Source organism: Fukomys damarensis, unplaced genomic scaffold (genome assembly GCF_012274545.1).
Source record: "Fukomys damarensis isolate Sample0158 unplaced genomic scaffold, DMR_v1.0_HiC HiC_scaffold_16, whole genome shotgun sequence".
Lineage (NCBI taxonomy): Eukaryota > Metazoa > Chordata > Mammalia > Rodentia > Bathyergidae > Fukomys > Fukomys damarensis.
In genome coordinates, this window is record NW_022900928.1 from 83,077,906 (window position 1) to 83,090,837 (window position 12,932).

The 12,932-nt window shown below is 43.4% G+C and overlaps 1 protein-coding gene across 1 annotated transcript in view; it reads left to right on the forward strand.

Annotated features, from left to right (window-relative positions):
• Positions 1 to 928: 928 nt before the first annotated feature.
• LOC104874614 (zinc finger protein 14) overlaps positions 929 to 12,932 on the forward strand; it is a 43,749-nt gene continuing 31,745 nt past the window's right edge. Inside the window, exon 1 of the mRNA XM_033764438.1 lies at positions 929 to 1,040. Coding sequence (XP_033620329.1) covers positions 981 to 1,040 — 60 coding nt within the window. The 5' untranslated portion in view covers positions 929 to 980. The remainder of the gene's footprint in view (positions 1,041 to 12,932) is intronic.

Here is a 12,932-nt window from a genome sequence, read left to right on the forward strand (position 1 = left end):
AGGACACACCAGCAGTGTGCTTTACTAATATTCTACACATTTCTCATGCAAAGCAAAATCTTAATCGAGTGTCACATGACTCCAGGTAATATTTTCCTTCTAGCAATACTAATGTGTTGAATGGAGTTTCAGTTTTTAAGGAGGGAATTATAGAGCACAGGGAGCTTACAGTCTGAAGTCCTTAGGTTTCTCTTTCTCAGCATCAAAAAGTGTGTTTATTCAGCAGTCATATGCCTCTCTTTGGCATGTATTTTCTTAGCTTAAAATGAGTAAATCAAGAGACACGATGTGAGAAAATCTTAATTCCTAATTTCTCATTTCTTACAGCAGCAAGGCCTCCCTCTCTTCCTGTGTGTCCTGACTTTGTCTGGATTCATGCTCTCTCACAGTGACTTCTCCAAGGTGAATTAACTCTGGAACTGACTTAGCAGACTGGTGACCCTATTTGGAAAAGCAACACACAGGAGGAGCCCACTGAGTCCAGTAAGAAGACTAGAGTAGCCAGGCATGGCGGTGCATCCCTGTAAGCCCAACACCAGAGAGGCTGATGCAGGAGGATCACAGAGAGCTCAAGACCAGCGAAAGCTGCTACATAGTGAATTCAAGAACAAACTAAATTTCATACCAACACCCTATCTTAAAAACAGAAAGAGACAGAACTCTGTAAAACCAGGAGTAAATGCTTAAGTGCAGGATAGGACAGACAGGTCAGCATCCTGGGAGACCAGCTGGTCAGGAAGCGCGTCTGAGTTACAACGAGCCACTTTGAGTTGCTCTAGCGCTGGTTCAGTATTGGCTTCTGCTGTCACTCTCAATTTAGCTATGGACAGTGGAATAGGAGCCAATCAGAGTTCAGGGGCGGGGTGTATGAACTGTCCAATCAGGTGGTCCAGGGAGGCGGGCTCTGTTTCCTTCTACAAAGCTCAGCTCCAGAACAGAACCGAGAGCCTCTGGAGCTGGCTGGGCCGCCTTACTTTAGGATGTCCTCCGTCTGCAGGCTACGCTTGAAGTACCCGGGGAGACCCTCCAGCCACGCAATGGTGACGTTGTTGGTCGGGTTCCCTGACTCGGGGCGGGGCGGGACGGTTGGGGAGGAGTTTGAAGCAGTGGGAACAGCAATGGCGGCCGGCGCCTCCCCGCTGCTCCCATCAGAGCCTCTCCTATTCTCAGCGTCGTAAACACTGCCCCTCCCGCCCTGCCTCAGGCAGGTCTATTTTGTGTGCCCAACACGCAGTCTCTCCACGGCCACCTCGCCAGCCTGAAGCGCAGCCTCGGGCAGCGGTAACCCACCGCTGCGTCTCCACCTGTGAGCAGAGAGCGATAGTCGTGGAGAGACCCTGATTCTGGTGGGAAGTGGGGGAGCGGGGTGGCAGTGGTGTGCGGGATCCCTGGTCTCATTCGACCCTCCAGCAGACCTGAACATCAGTTTTATAAATGTCTGTGATAGAGGGTCTCAGAGCCACAATTTAGCTCCTCAGGCCAGCGCTGCTCTGTGAAGAGAGTAAGTTGCTCAAATTCCAGTATGTGCCCACATTGCCAAACTCAGGATAAGTGATAATTAGTGCCATGAGAATGGAAAGAAAGGTTTGCCAGGTGTGGTGGTGCACACCTGAAATCCCAGCACTCGGGAGGCCGAAGCAGGAAGTTTGCTGCAAGTTGAAAACCAGCCTGGACTATCTAGTGGGTTCAAGGACCCTAAACTATATATACACTGAGACCTTGAGTTAAACACAAGACAATAAATAAATAAATAAATAAACAAACCCAAACCAAACACACCCACACAAAACTGAAGAAAACAAACAAACAAAAAAAATGTTTTATATTGCTGGCTGTGTGAGTCAGTTAGTGGTAAAATGCTTGCCAAGTATACAGTGAACTCCTGTATTACATACACAATCATCATTTTAATGATTTGGATAACTCCTCTACTAACAGAGAGATCACTTAAATGAAATCTTCCCATACGGTTGATAATGCTCAGAGAAAAGAAGATGTTAATGTGTTAGCAAGGGCAGAATAAAGTGTTCCTGCTAAGGACTACTTGCAGAAGGGAATTCCTGTTGCACAGAGTGAGAATCATTAAATTTGGGCAGCCACAGGTACATATGACTTGGTAGGAGTGGAAAGAGAGAAGGTTAGCATATCAAATAATTGCTGTAGTCCTTGGACTAGACACTTTTAGGAATTGAAATGCTGATTGGGGTGGACTTTATATTAAAGGAATATTGTAGTAGGAGTAAGGCCTAAAATGTGAGATCTGCAGTCGTGAGTGGTTAGGGATAAAAGAGTTTTCTGTGAAGAGAGGAGCAAATGGGAGGAGAAACAAAGTGGGAGAGGAGGGGATGGGGATGGTGATAGTGATAAAATCCACAACTACAACAGAGAGGGTCTTCCCTGAGGTCAGATTGTTAGTGTGACAGGAATTGTGTGCTGCTGCGAACCGAACCCAGAATGAGTCAAACACCACGGGTATTAAGGAAGGGGAAGGATGGTAAAATCTAGGTAAATACATCATGTTACTACTGATTAAGTTTTTTTTTTTTTTTTTTTTTTTTTTTTTTTTTGGCGTTGAACTTAACTATATAGCCCGGGTTTGCCTCTAACTTTTGCCAGTCCTCTTGACTGTGCCTCCTGAGTACTGAGACTGGAGGTGTGTGCCATCACACCCATCCCTAATTATTTTTGAGGAAAAAATGGAAATTAGAAAGTTGTCTGAGCTTTCTGGCCTAAACATTGGTGGCTATCAACATCTAAGTGTGCTGGAAAGAGGTTTCTCCAGGATATCAACAGACTGGGTGTGATTGACGACTTTATTGTACAGAACATTGAATTCTGGGCTTTTTCTCTGGAATATATTCTCCACATTTTTTATTAGTTTTGAAACTTTGAGACTAGATTTTACTATGTTGCCCAGGCTGCAGTAAATTTTTTATCTTGTTTCAACCTCCTGGAGTGCTGAGATAACAGCACCATGGCTGGCTAAGATGGGGGTTCCTTAATCACCACTATTAAGCAAGATTGCCATGCTTGGTTAAATGACACCAGTCAGGCAGGGTGCTGTTCCCTTTTCATCTGAGTCACTTGGGACACTGAGGCAGAATTATTGTAATAGCAAGGCCAAAATGGACAGAGGAGCAAGACCCAGATGAACATAAAGTAAAATCACTGTGGCTGTGTCTCCAATCTAAAGTAACCTGTATAACATGTATAAGGCACTGAATTCAATCCAGTACTGAAGCATGAAAGAAAAAATAAGTGCTCAGTGGAAAATTTAATTTTGAATTTTATACTGTTTGCACACTAGTGGTGTGAGCTATACAATACTTGCTCATGCTGCTGGGTAGTAGCAGTGAGTCCCTGCTCTGTCAGCTACTGGACACCAAATGAAAACATTCAGTAATTTACAGTGTAGTGCATTCAGTAAATTACATGAGATATTCAGTATTTTATTATGAAATAAGCTGTATGTTACTACATTCTCTCAAATACAAGTTAATATAAATGAGTTTATCAGTTTTAAATGAGCCAAGGCTTTGCAACATTGCTAGATTATCTATAGTCAGTGCATTTTCAATGCATTATATTTTGAACTGCCTGTGGGTTGGTAACTCAAGCAGAATATATAGATGTAGGAACCAGCCTACAAGTTTATCCCAAACCTGGGGGACAGAGTAGGCTTAAAGAATGAAGACACTAAGATAATTTGAGAGGGAGGCCAGGTGACTCTGCCTATAGTGGACAAAGAGCACAGGGAGTCTGGAAAGCGCCGTTTTTATTACAAAAACAAGGCAATGTGGTAAACACTCAATTTAAGGAGCTAAGAACTGTAGATGATTAACAAGGAGCAACCCCATACCTGGATATGTAATTTTCTTTGTTTAGCCTTCCACTGAGTTTGTTCTCTCCCAGGGATATTGTGGGGACAAGTCATTCCTGTGAGCAAAGAAGGGAGGGGCCAGCCTTCCATCCCCTTTCCTGTCCTTGGGAGAGGTCAGCGAGGCCTCAGTATCTGTGCTGATCACTTAGCGCAGTCTCCCACATGTAGACACATTCCTTCAACTCTGTGAGGTGCTTTCTGTAGAGTACAAAACTTGTCAGATAGCACCCTGTGCTGAATTCATCAGGTTCTCCCAAGGAACTAAACTATGTTATGTTACAGGTAGTGTTTTGGTTTAAAAAAAAAAAAAAAAAAGCAGTGCTGTGGCTTTTATTTTCTGGTTTTGGTTTGGTTTTATTGCATTGTTTATTTACTTGTTTTAATATTATAGAGAGGCACACCATTGATCATACTGTCTGGTTGGTTCCATGAGGACAAGGTGCTAGGATAGAAATTGTCAGTGATCAAATGCAGGGCTGAGCAGTTCGACCACAAGATACCAAGTGTGTGCAATACTGGAGAAAACACTTCTATTCTATGCTGATTGTAGGAGTCATTCTTACTGCCTCAGCCTTGGAGAAATTATATGTCTTTCTATTTTACCCTTTTCTGTTTTCCCACTGCCTCTTATCTTAATGGGCTAAATTCATGTCTGCTTAGAACTATCCCTTCCCAGAATTAGGGCTCTTTTTTCTTTGCAGTGATTTAATCTATGTAGGGAAAAGGGTGCCCACAAGCATTTGTTTTGTGTTCCATATGTGGCTAGAGTCTGCAGTCCCTGAAACTCCCTAGTTCTGAATTCCTCACACTCTGTGGACAACTCTCATGTTGGCATCTGGAGAAGCCTCTGGGAATGGCCTCTGCAGAAGGGCACACAGCTGAGATAAAGCACAGGGCTTCAGTTCACTCACCCCTTAGTCTGACCTCTACACCCCAAGTGTGTACCAGCATAGCACAGCAAGCTGTGGAGATCTTTGTGGGTTTTTGCTTCAGTAGAATCTGAAAAGCAATGGAGGAGGTGGAGAGAAGAAAATAAAAAGCACCTGGTATTGTGCTGCATGCCTGTAATTCCAGCACTTAGGAGTTTGAATCAAAAAGATCACTTATGAGTTCAAAGTCAGCCTGTGCTACATAGTGAGACCCTGTCTCAAAAAAGAGAGAAAGTGTTCAAGTACAGACTGAAATTTTTGTGTCACTTCAGCTTGAGTTTGTAATGCAGTTAGAAAAATGTCACCACGTGCAATCTTTTTTCCCAGTGAGGGTGCCATGTCATCCACCAAGAGCTTATGTGTCCACTACACCTGCTAAGTCAGAGGTGTACAGCTGCTGGTGATTCCACACTTGAGAAAACGTGGATGTAGCATAACACTTCATTTGTCTTTTCTAGTCATTAGAAGACAGGTTTTTCAAGTTCTGTCAGTGATATAAATGCGCTGGAAGTGTTCTCTTTCTTGCTGCCCTAGAAACAGATTAGAGAAAATGCCACTGATGCTCAGAAGCATGCTTGCTAGCATGCAGAATATGTGTCAATTTAAAATCTAATAAAAACCATCCTCACTACCACCACCAGGGGGCAATAATTCCTATTTGTCTTCCCAACAAACTCCAGATGTTTGCAAATTTGATGAATTTTACTGATTTGAATTGATAATCATTTCCATTTTCCTGTCTTTTATGCCTTCTTTTTTCCCCTTTCCTTCTATAATTGATTTGTTTATATTATGTGTTCATGTTTATGTTGATGATAGTATTGTAGATAGGTAGGTTTATTAGATATCTTATAGGCAATTAGATAGGGCCTCCCTCAAGGCGCCAGCCCTCAAGGCTTCAGTCCTCAAGGTGCCAGCCTTCAGGAGCAAACACAGCAAGGAGCCAACACAGAGAGCAAATAAGGCACATTCACTGGTTAGCATTATAAAAAGAAGAGGCACTACTTCCCCTGGAGATAAATAGTGGTGACTGATATTCTGAATGGGAAATTCCTTGATTGTGACTTGTTTTTCCATTTGATCCCCATTTAATCAATATTACCTGGGTGACTGTACTTATAATTTTATTGGTTGGTCATGGTTTTGTCCCACCTTGTGAATTTCTATTGGGTCTTACAGTTTCGTCCCACTCTGTACCCATCTCACCATATTGATTTGCTGTATAAAACATCTTTGAAAAGTGGGGTGGGCAGGCAATCCACTTTCTGGTCCCCTTTCTGTCTGTCTTAGACAGAAGCTATCTTTCAACACATTTTCGTACTCTTAACCTCTGTTGTTCCTAGAATTCGTTCAATTTTAGAGAACACAAACTTGCACTTAAGACTAGTAGGTTTAAGAGTTATCTCTTCCCCCTATATCAATAGTTTTTTTTTAGTAAGCTGTTTTCTATTGTGAAATAAGCAAGTTAACCAGAACCCCCACACACACAACATAGCCTGTGTCTTAATTTACCCCATTTCCTCCTCAGGCTGCTTGTTCAAAGTGGTACATTAACCAGCACATAGCTTACCTTGTAGTTAAGAACAAAAGACAGGACATGTTATATTATGGCCCTAACCATAAAGATAGAAATTTCCTGTGAGATCCCAAAAATTGGATTTTCATCTAACGTGCAATCTAATTCTGTACTGCTGTGCTTGCTCAAAAATGAGATCATGACATTCTATTGTGTGTTTTTTCCTTTAAAAACCAATGGGCCTGGGATTTAGCTCAGTGGTGCTGCCACCTGCCTTGCAAGTGCAAGGTCCCAAGTTTGATCCCTGGTACTGAAAAAAAAAAAAAATACCCGGCTTGATCTGTTCCAAAGGGAGTTAAGAGTGGGAGCTCACCTTTGGTTGCCAGCTATAAGAGTTTTAATTTGGACATTTTCGTGGCATGATTCTTTTTGCTAAGATAGCTATAACATTCTTAGAGGCCCCAAGGAGATGTCTCCACCACCGTGAGTTGGCCTCCCTCCACATCTCCCTGTGCAGGCAGCAGGGTGTAGGGGAGGCACCACCTGTGTAGTCCAGAGCCCCACACCCAGATGCTGGCCGGAGCAATGTGGAAGGACCACAGATTGTCGGGGGTACTAAAGGAAGAGGGACTTACTTAGAAAAGAAGGACACAAAATAGCGAGGCACAGGGTCAGAGGCTTCAGGAGCTAAGACTGAGATCTTTATTTGTTCTTCTTTTTATATCCTGCACAGTGAGCTGCTACATGTCACTAGTCAGGCTACATTAATCATTAAAGAAGTTAAAACTCTACAGAGGTTATACATCCTCCACTTGAAGAAGTGTCTCTTGTTGTCTGTTTGTGGTTTCTGGTTTTGGGAGAAGGACACTGAAAAGGGCCCTTCTGGACTGTCCCAAGTATAGGTCAGGATGCCAACTGGGGAAGTCCCTGGGGTGATCAAAGACTGGATGAGAAGTCAGCACGTAACCCTTAGTGGCCAGTAGTAGCAATCACAGGCAGACGAGTGGCAGCTGAAACACTGGGGTGATCCAGTACTGGAGATGAGAGGTCAGCAGGTGATTCTCAGTGGCCAGTAGTGGTGATCATAGGCAGCCGAGTGGCAGCTGTTTCATGTCTGGTCATGTCTTATATCTATATCCGGGACCTGAATTCTTTCTGATGCTTGGTGAGAGGAAACTAGGAAGAGATAAGAGAGAGATAATTCAGAGACGGTTTTGGTAAAAGAAAATATTTTTTTTCTCTTTTGTCTTGGTCTTAAGTGTTTGGTGCCTCCTCTGTGTCTAACCTCTTCTTGTCACAAGGTTAGTTCCTGCTGTAGCTTTTGTGTCCTGGGGAATGATGAAATTCTCCTAATTCATCTCTCTTGTCATTTGCCTGTTTTCCCTTTTTGAAAAAACACCCCCCTTCATCTCACACTGTGAATATTTGAGATAACCTCTCCTAAAGCTTCACATTTGTTTTCTTATTAACTCTAGGCTCCAGATAGGTTGGGCCCTCCAATCCTGTAGGTTTCAGTCATTTGTCACTGATCTTTATCTGATTTCTGCCTTCCATTGATCTTGCAGGCCCAGGCCTTGAGAGGCTTCCCTCCTTAGGGAAATTTTTGTGTTTTAGCCCTCCTAAGGCTGTTAACGGATAAGATTTTTTTGTGAATTCTTTTGTTTTAAAGAGTGGAGGCATCACCATCACCATGGTAACTTAAATGAGTATCAAGGTCCAGATTTTCAACCTAATCTGTTCCCCAGCTTGCCCCTACACCTCATTTATAAGGAGAGGTTGACTTGTAGCCCTTGCCACTTATAAGGGATGTCTTTTTTCCTGTGTCAGTCTTGTGTCTGGGGCAGTTGGTGCCACTTTCACTCCCCTTGGAAACTCCCTTTTATGCCATTCTTGGGCTCCTTAACCCTTAATGACCTACTTTTGGCCTATAGGTCAGCTTTTTGGACATCCAGTACACAAGTCAGATTCATCTGCCATCTTCCGTTCCTAGGACCAGGACTCCTTTTGAATTCAAGATTTGTTTTGATCCTTTTCTTGACTGCTTGTCTGATTGTGTGTGTGTGTGTGTGTGTGTGTGTGTGTGTGTGTGTGTGTGTGTGTGTGTGTGTGTGTTTTCCTTTTATGGGAACTTACCAGGTTAAATCCCAAAATCCCCTCCAGTGTGTGTTGTCTCACTTCTCTGAGGATTTTTTCTGGCCAATATGGTGTGACTATGAAAAAGAGCCCGTTGTGCTCCCTATGTAAAGTAGAGTGGCCCACCTTTAACGTAGGCTGGGCCAGTTGTAGTGTCTTTTGATCATTGTATAGTCCACAGCATATGAGATGTGGTGACCGAGAAACCAGGCCACCCTGATCAGTAACCTTACATTGATTCCTGGTTGTCACTAACCCTTCATCCTCCACCTTGGCTGCAAGCCTGCACTATAAATTGGCCTACAGCATGGGTCCTAGTAACCTGGCTCCACTCCTGCAGCACCTGAAACTCGACAACTCTCCCAGGTCCTGCTGCTGTCGGATGATGGGAATGATAAATTGCCTCCCCATATCAGCCCCTAGACCTGTGGCCTCCTCTAAAGTCTCTTCCTCAGGACCCTCAGCCCCTGGGGAGGTTTCATCACACCCCCCCGACACACACACACCAATTCACCTCTGAGGTCTCAGGATCAGGCTGCTTGGGAAAGCTCATGGTCCCAGAAGAACAACCTGCTACCCTCCTTCCCTTAAGGCAGGCACCTTCCTTGGGAAACTAATTGTCCTTTTCTAGTATATGTTCCCTTCTCTTTCTCTGATTTACACAATTGGAAATCCTAAAATCCTCCTTTTCCTGAAAAACCTTAGGCATGTTAGATTTTATAGACTGTCTTCTAGACCCATCAACCTAACTAAGATGATTGTCAGCAATTACAATGCTATGTATTGAGGGGGAAAGGGAACAGGTCAGGGCAGCTGCTCAATAGTCTCTGGTCCCAGCTAGGGAATCAGATGAGACCCAAGAGGCAAAGATTAATCAGATTTTTCCTTCCACTCAACCTGAATGGAAGGCAAATACGGAAGAGGGAAGGGAAGCTTTGAGAGAGTACCACCAGACTCTAATAGATGGGCTCTGAGAAATGGCTCAGAAGCCTATTGGTTTGTCTAAAGCCACTGAGGTAATTCAAGGGCCAAATAAGACTCCAGAAACATTCCTCAAGCGACTCCAGGAGACTTTCCAGGAATATATACCTTTCGATCCATTGGCCTCTAAAAATATCCAGGCAATAAATTTGGCTTTTATCAGACAGTCCACTCCTGATATTAGGAGAAATTTACAAAAATTAAAAGGGATTTCAAGAATAAATAGTTCCCAGATGCTAAAAATAGCTCAAAAGGCTTACAAAAATTGAGCCTCAAAAAAAGCAAAAACAACCCAAGTTAGCTACCAGAAGGCAGGCTGAAATTTCCTCTAAAAGGCGGGCAAAGATTTTAGCTGCAGTCATAAGGGTAAACCAGCAGGGTGAGACAACCAGGAAAAAAAGGACTGAAAAGAGACGGCCCCAATTAAAAAGGGATTAATGTGCTAAATTCAAACAATTTAGACGTTGGAAGGGTAAGTGTAGTGAGAAAAAAGAAAAAGAGAAGAATGTTAGTTTTCCCTGCCAAGGGAGAAGGAAAAGACTAACAGGACCAGGGCTCCTTTGCCCTTGGCCCCTGGGAGCCCATGGTCACTGCAGTGGTAAGGGGCCACTCAGCTTGGTTCCTAATAGATACAAGATGTAAAATATCTATTCTAAAAGATTCATCTGGGCTTCTCTCAGGCCAGGCTGTCACTAAGGGGCCACAGGGGGGGAAAAAAACAAAACTGTAGACTTGGGGAATAAATAGGATTATATATCCCTTCCTGATAGTCCCAGAGTGCCCCTTTCCCTTTCTAGGGTGCGATCTGCTCCAGAAGTTAAGGGCCACAATTTCCTTTGCCCATCCTGGACTCAATTGGCCCTAGCCTCCAAATCAAAGTTGGTATTGACCACTGCCTTGGCTAAAGAATATCTGATGTTTCCTGACACAAAGGAGGTACCCTCTCCTAGTTCTCTTTTACAATAGCTACAGTCTAAATATCCAGGTATCTGGGCTGAAACCAAACCACCCCGGACTGGTGAATCACCATCCCCCCCACATAGTGATAACTTCTGAAAACAGCCACCTCAATCAGAGTGTGACAATACCCCATGAGCCAAAAGGACAGGCTCAAATTTGCTCTTCACGTGCAGAGACTCTTAGAGACAGAGATATATTGACACTCTATTCTTGCCAGTCCAAAAATCCAAAACCCAAGATTACTGGCCAGTGAAAGACTTAGGAGAGCCAAGACCCCTGAGACTGCATGCCTGGGACAAGAGAGCTGCTTGGGACCCTATAGTTGGGATACCAAGTTTCAGCAAAAAAGGTCCAGTTATCCAAAAAAAGTACACCAAGGTGAGCATAGCCTCTCTCTTGGCCCAAAAACAAGCGATCCTGCAAATACCTATTCCAACTACCAAGAGATAGGTATGTGAGTTCCTTGGGGCTGCAGGATATTGTCACCTGTGGTTAGTGGGATTCGCACAGATTGCCCGGCCCTTGTACTTGGCCACTGCTGGAGGGACTAAACCATTAAAATGGGCTAAACAACAGATGTGTTCCAAACTTTAAAAAAGGCCCAGTGTCAGCTCCAGCTGTGGCATTACAGGACATAACTAGGTATTCAGACTCTTTGTACATGAGGCATAGCAAGGGGGTGCTCACCCAAGACTTAGGCCCCTTAGAAAAGTCCAGTGGCCTCTGGCCCTCCTGCTTAAGGGCAGTGACTGCTACAGCTGTCTTGGTACAAAGAGCTGATAAGTTGACTTTGGGTCAGGAGCTACAAATAATTGCCTCACGTGTTGTAGAGGCCTTGCTTTGAGGGGCCATGGGCCATTAAATGTTAAACACCCCTATTACCCAGTGCCAAAGCCTCCTCAGTCAGCCTAGACTCATCTGCCCCACTCACCCCATCAATCTGGCCACCGTTAACAGTTGACAGCCCAAAAAAAGTGATCCACGATAGCCAAGACTTTCTTGATCTCACTCAAGCCTGCCAGCCTGATCTTTAAGAAACTCCCTAGATAGAACTAAAATGTCTCTGTTTTCAGATAAAAGCAGCTTTGTGGAACAAAGGACCCAGAAGGCTAGAGCAACAGTCACCACCCAAGGAGACGTCATCTGGGCCCAAACCCTCCATATAGGCACCTTTACTCAAAAGACAGAACTAATTCCCCCTACACAAGCCTTGCAGAAGAGAGGAAAGAGAATCAACATCTACATGGACAACAGGTGTACATTTGTCTCCACGTTCATGCCATGCTATACAAAGAATGGGGACTTATGATGTCAGCTAAAAAAGAGATCAAATATTTTTTTAAAATCCAGGTTTTATTAGAGGCTGTTTGGTTCTCCCTTAAAGTGACAGTGATGTACTACAGAGGACACCAAAAAGGTGACTCATCCAAAGCACAAGGAAATTGACTGACATATTGAGCAGCCCACAAAGCTGCCCAAGACCCTATAGAGACTATCAAAGCCCTGACTATATTGTCATATTCACCTCTTGTTTTGCAAAAAAAAAAAAAACCCACTTACACTTCAAAAAAAAATCTAGATTAAAAAAATGGGGTAACCCTCAATTCTTAAAGATGGTGAAAAAGAGAGGATGAGAAGATCATTGTGCCAACTCACTTGAAAAGAGAGCTAGCCCAGGAGATCCACTCTACTACCCACCTAAAGAAAACAACACTGATCTCTTGTCTTTGCAGTTTTTCATTCCTGGTCTCTGTGATGCAGTTCGCTCAGTGACAATGTGGTGTCCAGAGTGTGCTCAAGTAAATGCCAAACAAGATAGAAAGAAGTGGCTTTCTGGTTACATGGGTTAGGCCCAAGAGAACACTGAAAAGTAGACTTCACCTAATCAAAGCTGCCTACAACAGGGTCCATGTACTTAATAGTGAGGATAGACACATTCTCAGGGTGGGTAAAAATACGAAAAGCAAAAAGAAAACCTATATACATGTAATAGCTAAAAAACCGTTACAAGAGATTGTCTCCAGGTACGGGCTCCCAATTAACATAGGATCAGAAATAGATCTACTCTTGTGTAAGCAGTAACACAAGTAGTAGGTACAGCCTTAGGGACAAAGTAGAAACTCCACTGTACATATTGGCCTCAGTTCAAGACAGTTAAAGCAGATAAATCAGACTCTTAAAACAACTATCCAAACTGATTTTGGAGATTGGTAAAAACTGCCTCAGCCCCCTTCCTTTGTCCCTTCTTCATGCACATTGTACTCCTTACAAGGCTGGGTATGCTCCATTTTCTTATATCTTTGATCTCTTTTTTTCAGAGTACTGTAGTTTTCATTATAGAGGTCTTTGGCTTCTTTCATTAGATTGATTCCTAGATACTTCATTTTTTTGAATGCTACTGTGAAAGGAATTGTTTCCCTAATTTCTCTCTCTGTGAGTCTGTTATTTGTGTACTAGAAGGCTATTGATTTTTGAGTATTGGCCTTATATCCAGCTACTGTGCTGAAAGTGTCAATTAAGTCTAGAAGTCTTT